Source organism: Marmota flaviventris, chromosome 6 (assembly GCF_047511675.1).
Source record: "Marmota flaviventris isolate mMarFla1 chromosome 6, mMarFla1.hap1, whole genome shotgun sequence".
NCBI lineage: Eukaryota > Metazoa > Chordata > Mammalia > Rodentia > Sciuridae > Marmota > Marmota flaviventris.
In genome coordinates this window covers 98,418,028-98,440,075 of record NC_092503.1, presented here as the reverse complement: position 1 = coordinate 98,440,075, position 22,048 = coordinate 98,418,028, and the positions used below count along the sequence as shown (strand labels likewise).

The window sequence follows — 22,048 nt, the reverse complement described above, 5'->3', positions numbered from 1 at the left end:
CTATTTACAACACCAAAATCTAGATATTTACAGTACTGAAAACCCAAACAATGAAGGCTGAGCAAAGATCATATTTGAAGAAACATACCTCTCCTTTTGCACCATGATGGCCTTGAACTCCCTTTGAAAACAGGAAAAAAAACTAATAAATGTGTAAACCTACTAGTATTATGACAAATACCTTTACCACATATTTAATCAAACTTTGATTTTCAGTTTGGAAACTATTGATAGATAGAATTAGTGTCATGAATGGACATAAGAAATCATTATTGCCTTTGTTAAAGAATGCTAGTGACTAGAAAATATGTTACCTGAATAATAAAAAATGTTTGATTTACATTTTTCACCATCAGATATTAATATTTTATTATGCTATAGAGAAAATCATGAAGATTAGAATAGGATTGTGCTGGATTTTAAATGATTATCATTTTAAAGAAAATTAAAACTCAACTGAGATTAAATATAAGGTATGTTCTTTTTATTCTGTGATTCAGACAGGTAATCTATTTTCCCAAGTTTATGTTCTTAAAATTAAATTTTGGTTGAGTACAATTGATAATGGATGAATTAAAGATACTATTAAAGTGATAAGAGTTACTCCATGGTATATATGTCATAAATCACTCTACTGTCATGTATATCTACAAAGAACAATTTTTTTAAAAAAGTTATTAGAGAGAAAATGCCTATTTCTCCAGTGCCTAAACCACTCATTACTGGTAATTAAGAGATTAGAGAGGTATTATTATATACAATATAGCATTTTTACTGGCTGGACACTATGGTGCTGGGCTTAAAAACAAAGAAACACCACCCTTTATGTTTAAATGGTGAACAGGATTTATTAAATATTTCTAAGCAATTTTTAAATATATAGAAAAAATCTGTGATTACTGAATATGTGCATATCTCTTAATAAATTTAATTTCTAGTAATTTCAGAAATAGTTATTATTCTGTTAATAATTTATCAGAGCAGTGGCTGGGGGGCCACTCACTCATCCTTCTAATTACCAGATACATATGGATGGCTCTATTAAATTCTTTCCCACTTATGTCTTTCACATATTCATTCCAATGACATATTAGATGGTACAAATTATCAGAAGAATTCAAATTTTTTATTTTTAAAATTCACTATACACACAGGCTTCAAAATTACCCACCATCAGTTCAGGAAAAGAAATACAGCTTTCACATAGACAAGGAGAGTTTCATATCATATTTTGACTTTGTGAAAATTAAAATCTATGTTAACCAATTTAATATTAAATTTAATATATAACATTTCACATGATGAAGTTTGAGTTGGGATGTACCTTTTGATTTATTTTCAGGTTCTTTAGGCATGGATATTTAAATTAAACAAAGGGAAGAAAAAGTTAGATAAAGTCAATGTTTGTTAGGAAAGAAATGGTAAAGATTTGCGTATTAAAATGTGAGCATAAAACCACCAAATTAAATTTAGTTTTCATATAAAAATCTATTGTAGGTTAAGTAATCTGAGAATTTCAACATCTGAAATACTCCAAAATTTGAAATTTTTTGCACACTGATATGATGCCACAAATGGAAACTTAAAAACACTATGTAAGGTGTATATGAAACATAAATGAGTTTCATGTTTAGACCTGGGTCGCATCCCACAGATAGCTCCTGATGTAATATGCAAAGATTCCAAAATTTTAAAAAAATCTGAAATCTGAATTATACTTGGTCCCAAGTGTTTTAGCTGAGGGGCACTCAACCTATAAATGAACAAAACACTTTCTGTAAGGCCATTCTTTAAATATTAAAGGCTTGTTTCTGAAGATGCAGAAGTGATTCCTAACAGACAAAATCCTACATACACACCAGAGTCAATGTAAGAGGACAGACAAATAGTAAACTGTAGGGATGAGAAATAAATTAGAGCTGAAACTGGAAACAGCTGTCACCAGAGAATCCATTAAGATGATTTCGTGAGAAAAACTGTTTACTTGGACTTCATTCACAAAACAGGGGCCTAAAAATCACACACATGCAGCACTTGATAAAATGACAGGTAACTAAGACTGTTTATATGAAGAAGTTGGGACAGTTATTTGGCTATGGAAAAGCAATAGCAGCTCTGACCCCTGGTACTCAAGGGAGGCTCAGTTCCTGACAGTGGGAAATGAAGCTTCCAATAAACCCAGGGCAGAAGCTTTCTGGAGAATTCGAATCCTGTCTTAGGGGAGAGAGCACATTATTTTCCTTGAGAAGTAGGAAAACAAAAAATAAAGTTAATGGGACCTTGGAGGAAAAACCTTCTATAAGCCAGTAACTAGCTGTTTGATCTTGAATTTCAAAGAACATATCCTTCCATTCAGAGTTACTGTTAATAAGAATTTTTGGTGTGAGTCCCTGGGCTGTGGAGCTTGAATGAATAAGGGGTAGAGATCCTTTGAGAACAGCTATTTCTAGATACTCTGAGGGCTCACTCTGTCTTGCCAGGGAGGGGAACAAAGATAGAGCTGGGTGCATCATCAGTTGAGTTTGAGTCAAATTGAGGAACACAAAAATTAAGAGATCTTTCTTTTAATTTTACATAGGCACACTCAATTAATTTCTTTTCAGTGGCTTTTGATTCTACTGTTAGCTTCTAAATTCTTAAAATGTAGCACTTACCTCCATTCTATATTACAGACAAACTAATATAATTGTGTATGATGAGTGTGTGTGTGTGTGTGTGTGTGTGTGTTTTACTAAGAATTGAACCCAGAAACATTTTACCACTGAGTTACATCCCTATCCCTTTTTGAGACAGGGTCTCACTAAGTTGCTGAGGCTGGCCTTGAAATTGGTGATCCTTTTGCCTTACCCTCCACAGTCACTCAGATTGCAGGTGTGCACCATAGTGTCCAGTGTGTATGTGCATGTGTGTGTGTGTGTGTGTGTGTGTGTGTGTGTATGTATGTATATATATATATATATATATATATATATATATATATATATATATATATATCTTCAAACACTATTCGGTGGGCTATCATATTCCTCCAAGTGAGGGACCCAGAGAGATACTGCTATAGTTTTATTACCCTATCTACAGAGCTGGTATAATTGCTCAATCTTTCTTCTACCCACATTCAGAGCAAGAGGTCCACCTCATGGGAAGACTCACATATCCAGCTTGCCCTTTCAGTCCAGTCCAAACTAGAATTGAACTGACACTGAAGTTATAGCACTACAGCAGCAAACATGCTACATAAGTATTAATCACTTCCGTGCTTTTGGCTCTGACTGATCTTATGTGCCACATGGCATCTCACTGGAGCATTACCTAATGAGAAGGGTTCAGTCAGGGGAGAAGCAGAGCAACTTCTTATATATTTGTTTCACAACACAGTCCCTAGGGAGAGCATTTTAGTAAGTCTCTGGAGTAGTAAATTATCTCTCTGAGCAAACTACAGGGAAACAAGTAACATTCCTTCACCATGTGTGCCCCCCACTATAAACATTTAAAGAAGAAAAGATTAAATGGGAAATATGGATATATGGCCAGCTGCCTCTGGTCAGTAACAGGGTTACCCTAAGAAACAGGTAAAATTTTCTACTTTTAGTCAATAATTTAGCCAGAGTTGGTGGGGGGAGACACTATAAGCCAAAGTTCACAGCCACTACTGTTATCAGGATTAGAAAATGAAAATATAAAAACAAAATCATTATTCCACTACCACCCAGCAGTTCCATCCTTCTATGCTTAAAGTGTGTTACATCTACGCTTGCCTCAATCATTATTACTTCAAACTAAACTTCTCTCAGCATGGCCCAGTTATGTGGCTCGTTATTTCATTTTTTATGAAAGAAAAACAAAAATACCTGTTGCCCAGGAATCCCTTGTCTTCCAGTTTCTCCTTTCTGTCCCTTTAAAATTTAATAAACATTAATGATTATTTTATACATATGATATGATCACATCTGCAATATGTTATACATTATCCTGAAGTCTCAAAGAAATATCACAAAAGCAGTGATATAAATATGTATAAATTAATAGGAAAGTTGGTTAATCAGAGAAAAAAAGAAGTGAGAAGCAGTCAATCTAAAGCTAATGGTTAAATGAATAGAGACAGGAACAAACAACTGATTTCAAGGGAACATGTAAATAATTTCAAATAATGAGGATATTGTACAAGAAAATGGTTGTTTAGTTTTTGTTTTGTATTGGGGCCTTGCACATAATAGGCAATAACTCTACCATCCACAGAGCATGAGAAGAGTTTTAAAACCCAATGGATGTTAACATTTTAATAACTTCAATGACAAACATATATTTAGTTTTAACTACTTTTAAATTTTTCTTTAAAAAATTAAAAATGTACTATTATATTTTAGTAAGACAACATTTGAAAAAAATCTTTAAAGCAGGACAAATAAAAGAAAAATTAAAAAGCTAAAACCACATTTCTCTATTAAATATTTTTGATATCAAAATAAGACATTATGCCAGATTCAAGCACTACAACCCTACATTAGACAAGATAATTAATAGTTTCCTTTTTTTGTGGTGGGGAGTACTGGGGATTGAACTCAGAGGCACTTGATCACTTAGCCACATTCCCAGCACTATTTTGTATTTTATTTAGAGACAGGTTTTCACTGAGTTGCTTTGCACCTTGCTTTTGCTGAGGCTGGCTTTGAACTGGAAATGCTCCTGCCTCAGCCTCCAGAGCTGCTGAAATTACAGGTGTGCAGCCCTACTACTGGCTAATTAGTAGTTTCTAAGAAGATTAATGACTAATAATATAACAATGAATGATCTAGTGACTAAAATTTTAAATCATTCTTGCCTATCAACATTCATTTCCTTATATAAGTGAATTCCCAATATTTATTGAGGAGCACCTATTTGTTGGCATGTAGGGACAGTGAAACAAAGGTGTCAGGAATGTGTGGTGAGAAGGTAGGCACTTACATCAAGAATGAGAAAAATAGTGCCTGATAAGTATACAATATATAGTTAAATATCTGGGCTGGGAATTTAGGAAGGGACATTTGAGAAGGTAGGGAAGGTGACTCACCCTTGAGTGCAACCTGGAAGGATAAGTGAGAAGCAGCCTTTTAAGGAAAAGAATGAAGAGTGAGATTGAGAAATCAGGCAAAGGGCAGAGCAAGCAGCTCCTTTTGGTTAAAGCAGCTGAGCAAGAATAGATAATAGGGGCTAGAGACACAAGAAGAAAAAAAAAAACCTTTGCAAAAGAAGATTCCATCAAACCAGGAGGCACTTTATGGAACAGACTATCTTGAATGTGTGGGGCACTGTTAAAGGATTCCTAAGCAGGTGCATGATGTAGGTACTGCATGTTGATGAAAGTACAGGAAGAAGAGTGTCCACGGGGCTCAAGAGAGCATTTAGGAAAACATCACAGTAACCCAGGACCCCCAATAAGAAATAATTAGGATAGTGGGGACAGCAAAAAGGGACCACATTCAAGAGGTAGTTCATAGCTGATTGAACGACTGAATGTGAAAAGAGAGAAAGAAGGTTTGGGGTCAATCTACAATGTTTTTATGAGGGTGAGGAGGTGGTTGTGTGGTGGTACCAACTACTGTGACAAAGTATAAGGAGCAGGAAGTGGTTGATGGGGAAAGACAACAAATTTAATTTTGTACAAGTTGAATTTGGGGCATCCAAATGTAATACCAAGAAGGCCACTGGAACATGCAGGTCTGGAACCCAGAGACACTGAAAATTTACCTCACTACAAATTTTAAGGTTAACTTAAGGTAATTATAATAATACTTGAAGATTTTTCAGTTGAAAAAATAAACTGGGAAAATCCCTGAATTTTGACATGCCACTCTACAAGATTTCATACATGTTATGAAGAATAAATTTATGAGAAAAGACTACTGAGACTATGAATTTAGCAGACTGTAATGATTATTACTTCAATTTGAAATTTCTTCCTATGTCTCCATGATTTTTATATTTGTGACCTGTTTCAAAATGTTTTTTTTTACTTTAAGTATCATTTTCAAAATTTATAAAATTTAAGAAATAATAGATAAAACTTATGTCAGATAAGTATATCATTGACTCAGCTAAGGGCTTCCTATTCCTGTGTCTTTCTTTAGTTAATGAAAATTAAAAATAAAATTTAAAAAAAAAAACCACTCTACAGTCACTTACGTTAATTAAGATGGTACTATCCTTGTCTTCTAAAATAGAAGCAGGGCTCTCCTTTGCCTTTGTTGCCAGGATACCTAAAACTGAATGTCTTTCTAAAGTGCCTGGTTTTCTTAAGTGTAATATCATTTTCTAGTATAAATTCTCCCTCAACATATTCGCTTGAACATATTTTCTAACTTGGTACTAGTGGTTTCTCATCAAAATTTTTTGCCATAAAGTATGCACACTATGAATATCTAAATCAAATGGTGTCAGAAGCACGTAATAGAATCTGTCTTTATCTTGTGGAATCATTTTGTTCTTAAGTTTTCTACCAGAGCAAAATGGTAAAGAATCTTGAAGCCACATTAGATGTTGTCTGGGAAACTCAGTAGCAAAAGGAGAAAGATAGGATTGAACAATCAGAAATCCATGGTGAAACAGGAAGAAATTGTAAAACCTTTAAAAGAATTTAACAGGACAGAGTCCTCATTTTATTACTATGCCAAAAACAAACAAAAATAAAGCAACATACCTGACTGCCTTTTTCTCCTTGATTTCCTTTGTCCCCCTGCAAAAAAGCAGTTAATGGATATTATAATCTAGCACATTTTATATCTTTTAAAATGAGCATGTTTTTCTTTAGCAAATTCCAACAGTGCTTTCATATACAGAAGCTAACTCCGGATCCAATTATTTTGGGAGACAGTAAAACCATACTATGCCAAAATTATATTTTGGAAGAACACTCTTGTTCTCCTACATTATTTTACCAGGAAGAACATTTCTCTATATTGTTCATAGTTTGAGGTTAAACAAAACAACAGAAGAGGGCTTATTTTGACAAACATTGTTTTATAAAATCAAACTGAAAATCTTCCATTAAACTAATAGTAGCCACAAGTTTATAGGAAACAATGACAAAGTAAAACACGCTGCTGTTTAAATGATATTTTAGAAAACAAATACTTCAAATGGGCTTTTGAAGGAAAATTCATATTCCATAATAATAAGTTTCACAATTTCTCAACTAGAAGGGAAATGAGAGACCGACTGGTACAATGCCCTCATTTCATAGATATGAAACTGCTATCAGGAAAGGTAAGCACTTGACCCAAGTTGAAGGGACACTGTTTCCAAATTTTGTTTCTACCTCATCATCCTATTTAATCAGAGTTGAGAGTTTACAAAAAATACAGATTTTCTTTTTAATGACATATTTTTTAATAAGAAAAATTCTCTTAAGTCCTAACATTCATTCCCCAAAGATTTACTTAACATCCACTAACATTTAATGAGGGGTCATCCCTGTCTTAGCAAAGGATGTCTTCCGCCCATTGGAATAAAAAGGTCAAGAAGTGTGTGTCCTAATCTAGAGGCAAAGTAGATTATACAAAAGGGAAACCAAAATAAAATGGTAGAAAACTGAAATCACCAGGGAGATGAAAACATATGTATGGGTTTGTGTCTTTCCAGAATAACAGCATATTTACTTTTAACCTGAAATACTGAATTTGCTTGAGCATGAACTCCTTTGGCACATGCACTCCATTGTTGCTGAATGCCTTCTAAAAAATAATGGTTTTTAGACAGATTCAGGATTCAGGATTCCTTTACTTGACCAAAATGAGAGAAAGAGGGAGAGGAGCGGGAGGACACTTAGTGTGACTGGTACACCTCATCAAAACATTTAAAATGAGATAGATGATTTGTTTTTTAAACATAATTTTCAGTGAAACTCTATGTAACAGAGTTATAAACAGGAATTCATGGTCAAATATTGTAGTTGTAATTTTTACCCTCTCAGAATTCTGTCCCAATTTTGGTAAGAATTGTGTTCATATTTTGGTAAGAGTGGCACATGTTTGTTTTTTTATTTGTTTGTTTGTTTTGTAGTGCTGGGGAATTGAACCCATGGCTTTGTGTATGCAAGGCAAGCACTCTACCAACTGAGCTATATCCCCAGCCCAAGAGTGCCAGATGATGAATAAAAGCAAATTCCTGGGTCATTTGAATTGACTGCAAAAAAAAAAAAAAAATCTCAAATTTTTAATGGTATATTTATATTTTCTGATTTGCGTGCTTCTTCTCAGGTCTTCATATAGGAGATAATGCCCTTACAGGGGAGAGATGCCAGAGCTACTAAGCATGGGACTGAACACATTCCACAGAGACCAGAGATGGAAGGAGGCATCTCATTACAAACATAATCAGCCCTGTATGCCAATTTTATGAGAGGAAAACTTAAATGAATGTGACTGAATAAAAGAGATGTATAAATATTAAACAATGAATACCGCTTTTCCTTGAATTCCCGGTAGGCCCGTATATCCAGGTTCCCCTGGGAGACCTCTTGCTCCTGGTTCTCCCTAGAAAACAGAAATTCTGTGACTATCACAGATCTGCTTGTGAAAAACACCACTGCTTTATCTCTCCATAACATTTCAAATTTAAGATACACAGTTAAAAAATGGGTGGACAGACTTATTACCATAGAAATTTGTAAAGAATGAAAAGTTTATTGGCATCCCAATAAAATTTCCTACCTTTGCCAGTTGAAAGACTGATAGCATTCATATTTTAAAATTTTATAAATATGTGGTATTTTTATTATACTTCATATCCATAACAATGAACTGAATAATCATTTAATATAAAATAATAAACAGATATTTTTGTTACTGTAAGTTTACTATAACCTTCTTCTAGTCTTTAAGATTGCTTTTTCTCATATTGCTACTTAAAAAGACACTTTTTTGTTACAAATCAGATAAACAAGAAGTTATTGAAAAGTTCATTACCCACTATTTTTACTTCATTATTTTTTGTCTCATTCCAACTCACTACATATAGTTTAGCTAACAAAATGTGCTCACTACATATGCATAATTTTATGTCTTTTAACCTTCAAACATATTAGTATTATGAAGCTGTTTATGTTACATTACATACTTTAAAAATGTTTTCGATTACAGAAGAATATTCAACTTTCTTAATTTACTATTTTATTTAATAAAATTCATACTATTTACATTATAGTTTTCATGGTTTTTATTTTATATTGTTGGGACAAACATTCTTGTACATAAATTTATGCAAGTTTATATTTTGTTCTTTATAGATATGGAATGTTATTGTCTTAGAAATAAATTCATGAACTGTTTTCAGTACAGGAAATATTATATATGAGTTAACTCAATTTCTTCATTCCCCATCATCCTGTAGAGATTTTCCTTTCTGAAATAAGGATTTGTAAAAAAAAAAAAATGACAATATTTAAAATATGTGTGTGAGAAAACATGATTCTGAACATGCTTCCTGAGGTTTTGTTTTGTCATTAGTCTCAAACTATCCCTTTACTATGGTTCACTCTCTTATGAAAACAAAGTTATCTCTCTCTCTCTCTTTCTCTCTCTCTCTCTCTCTCTATCTCTGTGTGAGTGTGTGTGTGTGTGTGTGTGTGTGTGTGTGTCTGTCTGTCTGTCTGTCTGTCTCTATTGGTGCTGGGATAGAATCCAGAGCCTCACACATGCAAGACAAAGGCTCTACCAGTGAGCTACATCCCCAGACCCTAAGTTGTATTCTCTTTGCTCATTGTGTCTACTCCTGAGATATTAAATATTGCTCTAGATTTTTAAAGACTGAAGAAGTTTAAATTCTATTGAAATAAACATCAACCATTTGGCTTGAAGAAAATGCATTTGTGAGAGTCAACCACTTAAGAAAGTTGCATTCTTTGGATTAGAAAAGTATATTCTCATTAGGGTATAACATATCATTTCTAGAAAAAAAAATAAGCCTAAGTTTATTTCATGTCTTTATTACCCAAGGATACAGTATCTAAAAAATAAAAATGAAATCCTATATTGACCATTTCCTTTCATGTATATTAATTTTGTAATATAGGTAATCCTTAATTTCAAGTACATTTTTAAGTGATAAAAATGATAATGTTCTTAATTAATAAATGGAGTGTATAATTTCTTTGAAAATATTCCAAATGCATCAAACAACAATTACCTTGAGCCCAGAAGGTCCAGTTATTCCTTGAAGTCCAGGCTCACCTTTGCTTCCCTATCAATGCATCAAAAACATTTGAATTAAAAAAAAAAAAAAAACATAGTCACAATAATCTGATACAGACACTTAAAAGAATATATTTAAAATAAGCTTTATATTTTCAGCTTTCCGATTGTTTGAAACAGATGCTATAAATTAAGAGAAACTCATTTATTAAGAGAAATTCATTTAAGCAAATTACTGAGCCTGCATATTTATAAGGTTGTTTAAAAGCAAGTGTTAAAGCTGGTAGCTCCAAGTATAGGGGAAGAGAAGAAAATCTTTAGCTGAGTCTCCACACCTCACAGGTGGGAGCCATGAACTTCAACAGCATCTCCTGGGATGAGAATCCTAATCCTTGTCTTGTTTCTCTTTTTCAGTAGGACTCACCTTCAGTATGTAATTGAAGAAAAGAAACGTAGCTTCAAATATGCAATGGGTGTTTGTTTGTTTGTTTCAAGAAATATGAATCAGAAAATGTTTAGGTTTTTTTTGAAGATTCTGATGAAGTCCTAACAGATGAAAATTTGGAAAGCAAGACCAAATTGACAAAGCAAAAAAATTAATATAGGAAAAGAGAACAGTATGAGAGAGTGGGGGGGAGGGATAGATAGATATTGAGAGAGAGAAAAAAAAACACACAAAATCTGCTGGCTAATAAGGTGAGATTGTCAAATATAGTTATGGTTTTCAAACACTTGGATACCCCAAATCACAAGCCCATGTCTGACAAAAGCTCCTAATTAAACAGGTTAGTTAGTATGCATCTATCAGGGGAAGAAATGATCACCTAGCACCAACTTGGGTTCACTAATAAGTAAAGAAAATTTACAACTTTTAAAATGTTTTCTAGACAACTCATGGTAAGAAACACATGAATGTGGGGCTGGGGATGTGGCTCAAGTGGTAGCGCACTCGCCTGGCATGCGTGTGGCCCGGGTTCGATCCTCAGCACCACATACAAACAAAGATGTGTCCGCCAAGAACTAAAAAATAAATATTAAAAAAAATTCTCTCTCTCTCTCTCTCTCTCTCTCTCTCTCTTTAAAAAAAAAAAAAGAAAAGAAACACATGAATGTAATATTTGGATTTAATTTAGGCATTTAAGCATAATATTATGGAATCATAAAACAATGGTTCCTTAAAATTTCTAATTTTACAAGTGATTGGTTAAAACTCACAGAAGTGACAAGACTTGTCCAAAGTTACATGATTTGATTATGCCAATATATCTTAATATAATTTATTTAATGTTAAAAAACTTAAGTATATAGTAGTATGAAAAAGTAGGCTAATAAATATTAATGAATATTTTTAAAAGAGGAATTGTAATCTGAATTGGAAGATTTCTGAAGATCAACTAGAGTGTCAGCCTCATCCATACACTATTTAATAGTGTTTTTGTCACACTGTAGCTAGAACTTCTACCAATGCTACTGAAGGTACAGAATTGATAAACAGTTGATAAAATTCTCAGTAATATGCTAATGCACAGTTAAGTTAACTGAGTTAAATCCAGCCAAACATATGTTTTTGAAATAAAGTTCTATCAGAACACAGTCATATTCCAAACTCATTCATTTCTATATTGCCCATGGATGCCACATATTGCAACAGCAAAACTGAGTCACTGCAATAGAGACAATATGACCCTCAAAACCAAAAATATTTAATATCTGGTTCTTTGCAAAAAGTGCAAGATGAGGGAAAACTTTGCAAAAAGTGCAAGATGAGGGGAAACAACTATTAGGAAATCATATAAAAATAAACAAATGTGAGCAAACAGCTACTTGCTAACCCAGCTAATTGCCTATACATCCAGCATTTACTCAAATAGTGGATGCTAAAATAAAAGCATTGTTCTAAAGTCTTTTTATGGAAAATCCAGTAGGTTTTATAGACCTTCAGCTCAGTGTGAGCCAATAGTGTAATGTGTCGTGTAAAAAAGATGATGAAATGTCAGGCTGCAATCTTAAGAATTAGGGCATTCAGAAGACAATGGGAGAGACCTACTCTATATCCTCCTTATCTATGAAGAACTTCTACTTAGCCAGCCCATTCATTCAAGGGTTTTATAGTAATTCTGACACCTACCGCTGCTAGGACTCATGATACTCCAAACATCCACAGGATTCATCACCAATAAAGGAGTAGCTACTTTTCCCGTATCATTGGACTCATTTCAATATTTCCTTTTTCTTTAAATATTTTAGAAATTAAAAATAGACTAGATTAGATCATCTCCTCATCTGGTATGCCAGGGTCTTTTCCCCTGGAACCTTGTCTGGTCAAAGGCTGAATGCTTCCAAAACAGCTACTCCATCACTTCCGTTTGGAAAGTTATCCTAAAATCTATACACTAAACAGTTGGGAATGGTTTCCTGAGTTTAGTCCAGAAAAGAACTTAGTTTATTCTCGGTCTTATGTATACAGCTTCTTTGTCCCACCTTAGAATTTCTAGACAATATGGAAGGCATAGTTAACAAGCATTTCATTGACAAAGCTGGTAAACTGGCCCACAAGCTAAATCTAAGCAAGGGGGAAAAATCAGTCTCTTAACACAAGACTCTATATTTACAGATTGGTCAAACTGTTATATTAAAGAGTTTCAGTTTTACCTTAAGGATAACCTAACCTGATGTTCTAAATGTATTTGTTAAGCTTACCTTACATTTTTTTAAAAAAATCTGAAAGTAAAGATAGAATGTTATCTTAACCATAGGAATAAGGTAGCATGTGTTTTAACAAAATTTATTAAAAATCCATATGCATTCTAATAAATAAAAATATCAAAAAAGAAGACTAGAAAACTGATAAGAGCCTTGCTCAATCATAACTATGAATGCTCTTGGGTTGGTGCCTTTATCTCCAAGCTCCAATAAGCTCTAAGCATTCTTCAATGCTCCTTGAAACACCTAAAAGGAAGGAGAGACCAACTAATGAGGGACTCTGCTCCATCTCCAGCTTAAGCCTGACCTGATTTATTTTAGCCTGTTTCAAATGCTGAGCTTTTGTCTAAGGTTTCATCCTTACAAGTGAGTGTTTGTAGAATGAAAACCGCATTCATAATAGAATCAACATAGTTAAAATTGTCACTGAAGTTATAAATGGTCACTGTGATCCTATAAGCTCTCAATCTTATGACCCTTATCATACCTACCTTCAATCCTGGTGTGCCAGGCTGACCTGGTGAGCCACTGCTTCCCATCAAACCCTACATTTTAAAGTGGGAATTTCAAAAGTGATTTAGAGAAAAATATTTTAAAATAGTAAATGCATTTCTACGTTACACATTCTCGTAATTAATCCACAAAATCATAATGTAGTACCTTCAAACAAAAATAAAAAAATAAAACCGCAAGACAGAATGAAGGCTAGCAGAGCCCTTATAATGCTGATGTCCAAAAGACCAAAAAAAAAGAGCAAAGAAATCTTTATGTGAGGAAATGTTTATTTTTTCAAACTGTTCAATTTGTCATGATGGCTAAGAAGTAGTTTTCTTCATAGGTATTATCTCAATCAACATTGCTTAAAACTTCTATTATCCTGAACAATATTTTAAGATAATTACAATGTAACATTTTCTGACTATAATAACCTTTCCTCAAGTTACAAAATTGCCACATTTTTAACTAATCATTTGGTTCAAAACAAGAAAATGATAACTACTTTGGCAAGTAGGACCTTATTTAATTTAGAGACTACTATTATATAGAAATTATATGATAATATATATATATATATATATATATATATACACATACATTATATATATGCATTTCCACATTCCACATTACATATATATACATATATATGTATATATATATATATATATATATATATATATATATATATGCACTATAAATAGATATACATGCATGCACACATACAAACACTTGACAAAGGAAATGTAATGTGGAAAAATTTCAAATATTAGAAAGCATAATTTCAGTATGTTCATAATAAAAACACCATGACACTACAATCCTTTGCTGTCAAGTTACAATGTTATTGCCACTACAAAACATGAAATTTGCTAGTTCATAGCAAGTGTGCCAAATATTAGAAATGTTACACATAGCTATTCTTGAGGTCAATGGATACTAGTCAATTCCTCCATTTTTCTAGATAGCTTTTATTAATAACTAAATTTAATTGATTATTTTAATATATAACCTGGTAGTGATGGTGAAAGTAGAGGAAGAGTATTCTATTTTGAAGGGAAGATACTTCTTTAAGTCTTCTTAAAATTTGAATGCATACTTAATAGACATTTTCCTTATTTACTCTGGCATGCAAAATTCACCAAATCTTTCATTCACTAAGTCTGGTTTTTAATTTATCTATTTTTTATAATTTAAAGTCATCAACTTCAAATGTGAAAATGATCTGTTTTACTTGAATAAAAAGCTATTAGAGGCAGTTTGATTCATAAATTAAAGATCAACATCATGTCTAGCAATAAACTTACAATTTCTCTGGAATCTTGCATACATAATTGAATTTTCATAATTTTCAATATAAAACTCATATGTTTCTTATACTCCTGAAAATTCTAAAACAATTTCTTCACTGGTTTAGAAACATTTGCATATGACCTCTTCTGAATACATTATCTTTCATTTTTTTATAAATTATTAAAAATGAAAAAAGAATATTCATCGTGTTTTATACTTTCTCATGGTTCTTAGTACTCTTTTTGGGGGGGTTGGGGGTTACCAAGGATTGAACTCAGAGGCACTTGACCACTGAGCCACATCTCCAACCCTGTTTTGTATTTTATTTAGAGACAGGGTCTCACTGAGTGGCTTAGTGCCTCGCTTTTGCTGAGGCTGGCTTTGAAATCACAATCTTCCTGCCTCAGCCTCCCAAGTCGCTGGGATTTCAGGTATGTGTCACTGTGCCCAGCTAGTATTCTTTTTTAATGAATAATTAGCATATTTGTTTTCTGATTTTTCTACAGTAAGGGTCCTGATATTAGTTTTTTAATTATATGGTGTGTGTGTGTGTGTGTGTGTGGTTTTTTTTTTGTTGTTGTTGTTATTGTTTTTTACTGGGGTGCTCTGTCACATCCTAAGATTTTTATTTTATTTTGAGGTGGTGTCTCACTAAGTTTCCCAGGCTGGCATCAAACTTGCAATCATCCTGTCTCAGCCTCCCAGCTTGCTAGGATTACAAGCAAGCATTACCAATCCTGACTTTGACCTTAAAGTGACCAACTCTTTGAGAGTCTAAAGAAATCTTGACACCTCAAAAAAAAATGGTAATCTATAATTTTTAAATACAAATGGATGAAATTTGTGGACTTCAAAAATCTCATTGTTGTATCTTATCTAGTTTCATGAATTCCAAAACACAAACTCCTGGTACTTAGTAACAACATTTTAAACACCATCATGATAACAATTTTGACCTACTGGTATCCCTGGAGCTCCTTTTTTTCCTAGTGGTCCTGGAGGTCCAATTTCTCCCTAAAAATCAAATACAGACCATATTTTAAACCTTGTATATCAATAATTCTCAGAAATTTTCTACCAAAGCACTACAAAATGAAAATTCAATATTAGTCATTCTAATTTGATACTATAGCCAGGTAAAGCAGAAATATCAGGAATTTAACACCTTAGAGACCTGGGGCTAGATTCTGCATAATCGCTGTCTTATAATTTCATTGTGAAATTTGGAGTGACACTTGCCATTCTACCAAAGGCACCTGGTTGAAGCTATATTTGGCAAGGATTTGGAACTGTGAAGAAATCTTGCCAAAGGTAGAGATGTAGAACCCAAAAAGATGAGTGGTTAAGGGTGCATGCTCAGCTATTGGGGAACAATGTGGGCCAGATATGGGGAGGAGGCAGAAATCTCAATAGCCATGACAACCTTGAAATTTCAAAGTGGACTAAAATGCTATCTGAGGCTACCAGGTAACAGCGCCCCATTTCCCAGCAAGGCTGATAGAACTCCCTCCAGATGAAAATAAAGCAATGAGCTCACAATCAACAATAAAGAAGCAGGGGACAGCAAGTCACACAATCGAGAGGGAACAGAATAACAAAGTACAAATATTGAAATTTAAAACTACATATGAGATCTTTAAAAATCAAAAAATAGAATCATGAAAAACTATCAGGTCTGAAAATATGAGACTATTAAGAAAAAAAAAGATATGGTTTGAAAAATTAGAGCTCCTACAAGTTAAAAATACGATTTCTTCTAAATTTAAAAAAAATTGTTAGTTTAAAAAAGATTCAACTCAGTAAAGGAAGAATAAGTAAAGTAAAAGGCATATTCAGAAACATTCAGCCAGAACACAAGACAAAATTAAAGAAATGAAAATTGAAGGTGGTGTTAAGAGATAGAGTATAAAATTAGAAGGAATAAGATATTTCAGAGGGCTGGGGCTGTAGCTCAGTGGCAGAGCACTTGCCTAGCATGTGTGAGGCATTGGGTTCGATCCCCAGCACCACATAAAAATAAACAAATAAATAAAGGCATTGTGTCCATCTCCAACTACAAAAATAAAAAAAAAATTTAAAAAGGTATTCCAGAAATAGAGAACAGAGAGAATAGAGGTAATATGAAGATAACAGCTGAATTTTTCAGGAATTAACAGAAATTATTTCATAGAGCCAGGAAGAAAACTGAATTCCCAGCAGGATGAATATAGAGAAGTCCACTTCTAGACACATTGTAGCAAGTTTCATAACAATAAAAATAAATAAAATACCTTGAAAGAACCCAAAAGGAAGGAATAGATCATTTACAAAAGAATGATAGTTAAAATGACAGCAAATTTTATGGTGTTAATTAACAATGGAAATCAGGAGACAATGGAAAAAAAAACCCTCAATTTATTAAAAAAAATAATAGTCAATTTTGGGTTGAAATATTGTACAAATTTATCTCTCAAAACTAAGTAAAAAAAGGAACTTTATACTTTAAAAAAGCTGAAAAGTTTACTTCTAAGATATTTATGCAAAGGAACAGCTAAAGACACAGTTCAGGAAGAATAAAATTATCCCAAAAAGGTTGTCTTAAAGCACAAGATAGAGAAGTAATCAAGTAAAACAACACACATAGGGGTAAATCCAAATTAATATTATCTATATACTTCACAAAAGAGCTTCTGAATATACATCATATTTGAATTGCTGGCTGTTGTCATAAATGCTGTAAATATATATTCTGTGTGAAGGTCAGCATCACCTCTTCAATCTTAATAAGCAGATCCAGGACCACTCCTTCCAAATCATTAATACTTGCCTTTTGGCCCATTAATCCTTGGTTTCCAGGAAATCCTGGGATTCCCTAAAAACAAACAAAACAGATTTTAATTTAAAAATTACAGACTGTATCAATAAAGAAGAATCAGTCATAATTAAAATTTTATGTAACTTGCAAGCATGTATATCTGTAAAATATGTATAAATATGTAAATTTGTAAATAATGCATAATTTAAAACTTTTATCATCCATATTACAGTATAAAAGTGTTATCTGCAATAATCCAATTTTGGATAAGGAAAAATTCATGTGATTCAGCATTAGGTGAACATCTACTAATGGTTTAACCTTGAAATAAAGACTTTTAGAAAAAAACTGCAAGGAATTAAATCTTGGTTCTTCTTTCAGACAAACACAAACAATAAAAAGGAAATTTCATTTGAACACATCTTAATGATTTATAATATGTAATGCAAGAAACACTGTCAACTGGTAGGAGTTCAGATTCAGTACAACAGTTCTCAAGGCTCTCCCAATCTCAGCCTTAAAAATTAATGAAATAAAATTATTTCCTCCAATCTGAGTCTCAAAACACCCATAGTAAGCTCTCCTTATGATCCCTACTGGTGCAATCATGAAGTTTTTGCACCAGTTTGCAGACAGAAAGAAAGAAGCACAAAGAATTATTTTATATGGCTCAGCCTAAAAGTACAAGTTCTCTAGCAAGATTCAAAGAAGAATAATGTTACGTATATAAAGATGGATTTAACACATTTATTAGTGGGAAAGCAATTATTAAGTCTTTTAGTGCGTTTACTCAAAATGACTATTTGTCACACAAAACAAAGATGATATTATAATCAATTTTCTTTTCTCATTCACTTTTCTTAGCTCCTTTCCTGATGACACTCCAGTTGAAATGATTAACATTTATTTTTATAAATACATATTGACTCTCTGGCAGAATAGGAAAATTAAATGACAAGGAATTTAGAACCCATTAAGATGTCTTTGAAAAACCTCTGCATCATCAAAGCTTTCAAAGAACAGCAGCACTCTCCAATAATTGAAGGCAGGTGGAGAGTCACCAGTATCCATAGGATCAACTACTTCTACTACATGGAGAGTCTGCCATTATTTCGCTTTTTTTCACATGTTGAGTTTTTGAATGGAATACTGACCCATGTTTAGCCATAACTGTAATGCAAGGTACAAGCACATAATTCTAGTTTTAGAATCTGAACTTGGAATTCAGGTAAATTTCTTTCACAATTTGATGCTCTTCATCTCAATTTATTTTCCATTTCACTACACCCTCAACTGAGAACAAAAGTTGTATCTCAGTAATGCCTATCAATAGGGGCTCAAAATATTATTGACAAAACAAATCTTTATAAACATACTAGAGAATAAAAAAACATAAATTGAAATTTTAAACATTAGGAAGCATGAATACATTATGTCCCCAAAGCTTTTTAAAACATAAAATAAAAATAAATCATTGAGTTTTAAGGAAAACAGATGGAAATAAATCCAGTTCTTCTAAGACAGAAAATGCATATTTTCTATACAATCAATTATCAAAAACATGGTTCAAAATAAGGCCATGATTTGTTGAGAAGCCACTCTTCCCAAATACACATACATAACACACCCACACATGTAAATTTACTGAAGCTTAGACTAAGTTCTGAATTGAATTAAAAATCTGTTTGTAAAATATTATCAGGAGCAAAGTGACTATATGCTGTTCTACACTGGGAAATAAGTGCAATTGTTTCAATGAGATGTCCCCTGATCCCAGAATCCCCAAAGGGGACATATAGTTATCCATGATACTGTCAGACATGACCAGCTAAATTCCTTGCTGCCTACAGTTCTTTACTACTTAGGATTACCATCACTATTCAGATATCTGTGCCCTTACACCATCTATGATATTAATAGTGATTACTTATATATAACACTTATACATAACCTGACTCTACTGCTGATTCTGCATCCAAAGTCAGTCTCTTCACATCTATGAGGAACTATAGTTATGCCCAAGTATTAAAGAACAGTACCCTGACTTCCACCTGCCAGGAGCTCTTGAGAACCCATTTTCCTATAGTTCTTTCCCGGGATTTGACACTTTTTTATCTGATTTCTTCTAATATTGAACTTCTTTTACATTAGCACATAGCCACACACCTTAAATCATTTCAACATATCAGGTATTGAGATTATTTGTGGAAGATTCCAGATTAGGAAAAAAAAAATCCCTTATTGTTTGTCCTCACAAAAAAAATTATATACATTTCACAGAAATTAAGTCAGAATATTTTCTATAAGAAATATGCTAAAATATTACTTATTTTTAAAACACCAAGTATAAAATATTATATATTAAAACAATGTAAAGATTATTTAAGCAAATTTTGGCAAAACTCATATAAGAAACAGAAGTAGAATATTGCTGAGAGAGAGTTTCAGGAGAACTGAAATTATTTAGAGCTATATTAGTTAATAAAACTCTCCAAGGTAATATTTTCCTGGGTTCCAAATATGCGTACTGAAATATACAAGACTTTGCCAGATTTAAATTACCAGAAATATCATTTAAAACCAGTTCGTTAATCCAAAAGTATTTAGTGACAATTACTTCATAGACCAAATGTTTTTCCAAGAAAACTATTTTATATTTTACTTTCAGCCTGTGTGGTTTTGGGTCCAGACAACTGTGAAAATGTTTAAGTATAGAAAGAAACAAGTATTTTATTTGGTAAGAAAAAATGGACATGTTTCCTCCATTACTCTGATTGCAGTCTGGGTTTGAAGAAGAGCAGAAAGTCAACTGGAAACTCTGCATACTGCTGTGGTGAAAGAATGTTGACAAGGGAACATTTCTAGAAGCTTCTCTGTAACCATTTAAACCATTACTATGTACCAAATAAGTCATTGAGAATAGAAACATGTATTTTAGAACAGGCTGCCCTCTATTTTCTAGAAGCTGTTTTTATAATGAAGATAATGTGTCCACTATGCATTACTTAGAAAAGACAAAATATCACATGATACTTTCTCTCATGCAATGATGTATTTACCTTATCCCTGATATTGAATCATCTTAGATCAAACTTGCTTAAATAATGTAATATTTTCAATTCAGTAAAACAGATATAATCCATTGATGGTATTTAGCTTTTCTACACACTGGTAGAGATACTTAATATTGCAGTTATCAAAACATTAGAAACATATTGCATGTTTTATTCTTTGCATCAAGAAGTGATTGATTCATTACTAAGGAGCCAATAAAGGAAAAGGACGTATGTTGCAAGCCTCATTCTAGTTAGATGAAAAGATTAGAAAATGACTATTAATAAAGTGTATAGTAAGAAAGAATGAAGCAGTTAAGTGTAGATGCTGGACTCAGCCAACCCATTTTCCCAGTGGCTGTTGGACCCCAGCAAAGTGACACTTCAATTAGCTGTCACGTCTCGGCAACCCCACTTTATACATGGGGAAAATAAGAGAATTTACCACATAGGGCTGGTACATTCTCTCAGTTAACTTTTCACAGGTAAAGTCCTAGCTCAGTGCTGGCACTAGAATGAACCAGTTTTATAACAGTCTTCATAGCTCCTCCCTAACCTTTAAAAATTGTGAAATAAATGAAGTCAATTCTTTCCCATGTCTCAAAATTTTGTTCTCCATTTTTTAAAAATATATATTTAGTTGTAGATGGACACACTACCTTTATTTTTGTTTCTTTTAGTTTTATGTGGTGCTGGGGATCGAACCCAGGGCCTCACACATGCTCTACACGTGCTCTACTACTGAGCTACAACCCCAGCCCCCTCTTTCTCCATTTTGAGGGTAATTGTGTGTGTGTGTGTGTGTGTGTGTGTGTGTGACCTTTCCACTTTGTCTTTCCCAGTCTCCTTTTCCAAGGTTTCCATAGTACACAGATGACTCTGGCAATCTACCATTTTCCACTGGGGGGCGCCAACAAGCCAACATTGCTCAGCACTGTTTTGCCTTTTTATGTGTGGGTGACTTTGATTATAGAATACTACTGCAATGATTTCTGCTTTGTAAATATTTAATAATTTCATCACCACTTGTTCAGAAGAATATAATTGAGATTTTTGAAATATGTGTGTAGTTGAGCCGCACAGTATTTTTCAATTCCTTTATTTCCACAGTAACTGACAGAACATTATGAATGATACACAACAGATTGCTCTGTGGTAAGATAACTATAAAGAGAAGCAACTCACAATCACAGTTGCCAGACCTAAAAGAAACCAACATACAAGTACTTGCAATAAACCCTTAATAAAGAGATTGCTGGTTTTACTACTCCCACATTATGCTTTAATTAAGGGTGGGGGAAATAATCTGGATGAATTTACTCTAGTCCATAGGTCAGGACCCACGTAGAACTGGCCCCAAATTGTCAACATTTTGAGGCTACTTATGTTTATATACACCATAAAGTGTCACCAATTTGACATTATATGTTGTAGGAAGAGGCCAAGGATATCATAGGAAGGAAAGGCTATTTGTATTTTGTAAAGTTACTTCCAGTTTTGGCATGACTCTTCCACACCTAAAGGCAGTTCTACAATTTTTA

The 22,048-nt window shown here is 33.1% G+C and overlaps 1 protein-coding gene across 1 annotated transcript in view; it reads right to left on the bottom strand.

The window, feature by feature from the left end:
- The window catches only part of Col21a1 (collagen type XXI alpha 1 chain), a 169,689-nt gene that overhangs the window by 4,983 nt on the left and 142,658 nt on the right, over window positions 1-22,048 (bottom strand). Inside the window, exons 18-25 of the mRNA XM_027938296.2 lie at window positions 17,467-17,511; window positions 15,621-15,674; window positions 13,364-13,417; window positions 10,165-10,218; window positions 8,442-8,513; window positions 6,680-6,715; window positions 3,852-3,896; window positions 89-121 (exon numbers count right to left, since the gene is read on the bottom strand). Of these exons, the coding sequence (XP_027794097.1) occupies window positions 89-121; window positions 3,852-3,896; window positions 6,680-6,715; window positions 8,442-8,513; window positions 10,165-10,218; window positions 13,364-13,417; window positions 15,621-15,674; window positions 17,467-17,511 (393 nt within the window). The remainder of the gene's footprint in view (window positions 1-88; window positions 122-3,851; window positions 3,897-6,679; window positions 6,716-8,441; window positions 8,514-10,164; window positions 10,219-13,363; window positions 13,418-15,620; window positions 15,675-17,466; window positions 17,512-22,048) is intronic.